At 36.0% G+C, this 3,460-nt stretch overlaps 1 protein-coding gene across 1 annotated transcript; it reads right to left on the reverse strand.

The window, feature by feature from the left end:
• Nucleotides 1-833: 833 nt before the first annotated feature.
• Nucleotides 834-2,230, reverse strand: LOC107062868 (putative F-box/LRR-repeat protein 8). The gene is made up of 3 exons (XM_015314046.1): nt 2,135-2,230; nt 1,876-2,058; nt 834-1,349 (listed from the first exon to the last, which is right to left on the reverse strand). Exons 1-3 carry the CDS (start codon nt 2,228-2,230, stop codon nt 834-836), a joined length of 795 nt encoding a protein of 264 aa, XP_015169532.1.
• Nucleotides 2,231-3,460: the final 1,230 nt, after the last annotated feature.

The following is a 3,460-nucleotide window of genomic DNA, read 5'->3' on the forward strand; positions in this document are numbered from 1 at the left end:
CCTGATGGATTTCAGATTTCCAGATTCCAAATTTCCAGATTTCTAGATTTCCAGATTCCAGATTTCCAGTGTGCAACTTTAACAAAAAAAGTGTGTAACTTTAACAGAAAACTGTCTATCAAACTGCACCTCCGGATCTTGTCCCGATCATTCTTGCGACTCAAATTCACTACCAGCCCATGGTTTCTAATCAACCAATCTAGAAACCCAACGCAAATGTAGAATTCACATGCTCATCTACTTGGGATCAAATTAGAGAGAAAAGAAACAAGCTCACAATTTTGGTCAACAACATTTTCAAGTGTTTCTGCTGCTATAAACCAGTAAAGACACCATTGATCACAATTTTTTGGCAGGGCAGTTTGCTAGAAATATCTAAAATATCACTACCAAGCATGGATTGCCGGATGGAGCCACAACTACACATACAAATCAGCAACCAAATCTACTATTTCTACTCATAATAACTATAATGATCTTGTTGTGCAAGATCAAACTAACAGCCAACAAGAACAACTAGACAAAGTTGAGAGGTTCCAGAGGAGAGAAAGTGAGAGAAAAGCCTTAAAGAACCAAGAAAATTCCTTTTGAAGAACCGAATTATGAGTTGACCCTGAAGAACGTGGAATATTTTTGCCTCTTACAGTTTGTGCGCTACTTGCATCAACAGGTGAAATAAGATTAGATCCAACAACCCCTAGAATATCTTGAACATTCAATCCAGGGTTGTTTTGTAGCAACTGACTGAAAAATTGTTGCATTTCTTCAAGATGAATGTAGAATATTTCATCATAGTAATTGAGAGAATCATCACTAAAGCAATATTGGTGGTGCTAGTTGAGGAAATCCTGATAAGAGAAGATAGGCTTCAGGTTAGTGATATTGGGGCAATGTTTTGCCACAACAATTAACCCATCATCACTTATCTTGTTAGTCTTCCACCCATCAATGTGAAGCTTCCTTAGAAGCTTACAGTTTTGAGAAACAGTGTTTAGACCATTATTAGTGCATTTAGGCGTTTCCATAAGGTGCAGAATTTCAAGAATGGAACATTTAGAAATAGCAGTAAGACCAGTGTCACTGACCTGAAGCCTCTCAAGATTAATTTCAACAAGTTCACTGACTTGTTCAGCAATCACTTTCATAATCTTATCTAAATCTCCAGAACAACGGAAAAGCTTTAGCATTCGCAAACTCTTCGATCCAATAATCAGCGGTCCAAAACATTGTCCATTATAGAGTTCCTTCAGGCAAATAACTCTCAGAGAACCCCCTGCAACACCAGGACCAATTGGCTCAGCTACAGCCCCATCTGTGATACCATGCAGCCGTTTCATGGACAACTCTTCCTGAGCCGAGCAGTTATTCAACACGGAGTTCATCCCTTTAGCTCCAAAAGCACATTAGTACAATAGTAGAAAAATACAAGAAATTTCATAGAGGTTTCAAAATGAAGGTGCAACACAAATACAAAGAGGAAATTTCATTTGCAGATTATCTAGCAAATCTTGTTATGGAGGAATAAGGCAAATTAGAATACATATCTTTCTCTAAATTACCTATGCAAGGTAAAATATTTCTCAATATAAACAAAGTACAAGCTCCTAAAATCAGGTTTAGTGTCAGAAAATTTCAAATGGATGACAAGAAATTAAGAAAAACACTACTCCAACATAAGAATTTTAACAGTGTTAAAAATAAGAAAGTTGTCAGTACTTAATATAACATATATAAACAAACTTATCATGTGTCCCACTCAAATGAACTGATGTTATCTTAAATAAGTATTAAACTAAGGGTCAACAACATTCTTGCACCCTCTTACATTTAAAAGTTCAGAATTTAAGTGTATTGTTAATGTGAAAAATAACATACCTTTTCAAAAACTGAAGCATGAGTTGAGCCAGAAGAATTTGAAAGACTTTGCCCTTTTACAGATCTGTATTTTTTGACTATAGGATTGAAGGTGGTATCCCTCCACTTGTTGAGTTTGTTGTTCCAAAGGTGCAGAGAGAAGCTGTAAAGGTTTTGTGCGCTATCACTCCCAAGTTCAATCAACTGACAATCACAGAAAAAGAAATCAAATACCAGAATTGCAGTCATCAGGTTAATAAGAGGCTGCAAAATATATTACCTGCCTTGTTCTATTTACGTCATTTCTTATAAGAAGATAATAAAGACAATTCTGAATATATTTACTTTGAGTCTTTGACAGCATGAAGTCGGTCATTGAAAGATACAACTAAACAAGGGAGGAGAGTCATCAATTGGCAACTCCAACTTCTGAGGTTAGGGTAAGTTTCACTGGTTAATTTGCAGTCAACTAGTCAAAGAAAAATATGCATAGCTAAGCTTTCTATCATAACCACTTCATGTCATTGGACATAATCTAGGAAATACCAAGGGACTTGTTGAGTAATTGAGGCATAGAATTAACAACCTAAAATCTCAGGTTCAAGGCCTTCTATAACACATAATATGCGCATATCTACTCAACCATGATGAGCTAATTTCTGGACATCTGTAAGGTAGGCTGCAGCAAGCTTTTCGGTGAGATAGTCAAGGTTCGAGCAAATTGATTATGGTGTACTTTTGTGTATACAACTTTGTGGAGTTCCTCAAGTGCTCACCTCACCAGCAACATCACTCAATCGGTGTGAAAATAGACAATTTTAAAGATATTTACAAGCTTTCAGATAAATATTTCAGTATTGGCTTGCTTCTCATGTCCATGCTACCTCAAACTAAAAGGCAACTTACTCACACATAGTCATAAATAATCTAAAAGCAAACAAAATGAAGCACAAACATTTCAAAACTCAATTTACAGTACCACTCTAGAACACCTGGCCAACTTAAATTGACAACAAGCTTAAACTATATGTAACATAATAATATTGAAATTCTGAAAAATGTGAAGATTATATAGATCTAAAATTGCATCGACCATTTTAAAAATGCATAAAATGAAAAGTTCATCAAATAAATTAAGATTTTTGAATACCAGCAATAGAGAAAGACAACTGAACGAGAAGAAGGCTGGCATATATGAGTCGAGTGACTGAATCTAACTCCATCACCACAGCCTATATCCGCTTCCGTAGACTCCTCAACTCCTCCAAACGATGTTGAAATTCATCAAATTGTTTCTCCAGTTTCCCAAACGAAGGCGTAGAAGAGGAGAAATGACAGTGACAATAGGATCTGCCGAAAGAAGAACACTAACAAAGTAGATAATTACTACTTCATTCAATGTCTAGCATGCCCAGCAGTGGATAACTGATGTCAACAGATCCAAGAAGGGGAATATACTCCGATCATCTTACATGAACACTAAAACAAGTTGCATAACAATCAGTTGCATAAGAGATACGCCTCGAGTTTTTTTTAGATTCAGTTACTAGTAACTAACTAGTTCCACTTTGTCCAAAACTAAATACAGATATTCACTGCACAAGAT

The sequence above is a fragment of the Solanum tuberosum genome, unplaced genomic scaffold (genome assembly GCF_000226075.1).
Source record: "Solanum tuberosum cultivar DM 1-3 516 R44 unplaced genomic scaffold, SolTub_3.0 scf00270, whole genome shotgun sequence".
NCBI classification, from domain to species: Eukaryota; Viridiplantae; Streptophyta; class Magnoliopsida; order Solanales; family Solanaceae; genus Solanum; species Solanum tuberosum.

Bases quoted from the DNA above. Each gene is read 5' to 3' on its own strand.
- LOC107062868 (XM_015314046.1), bottom strand. From the start codon at position 2,230: ATGACCGACTTCATGCTGTCAAAGACTCAAAGTAAATATATTCAGAAT. The intron at 2,059-2,134 runs GTAATATATTTT...TGTGATTGTCAG, and splicing joins ACGTAAATAGAACAAGGCAG to TTGATTGAACTTGGGAGTGA. The intron at 1,350-1,875 runs GTATGTTATTTT...TGCTCGGCTCAG, and splicing joins ATGCTTCAGTTTTTGAAAAG to GAAGAGTTGTCCATGAAACG.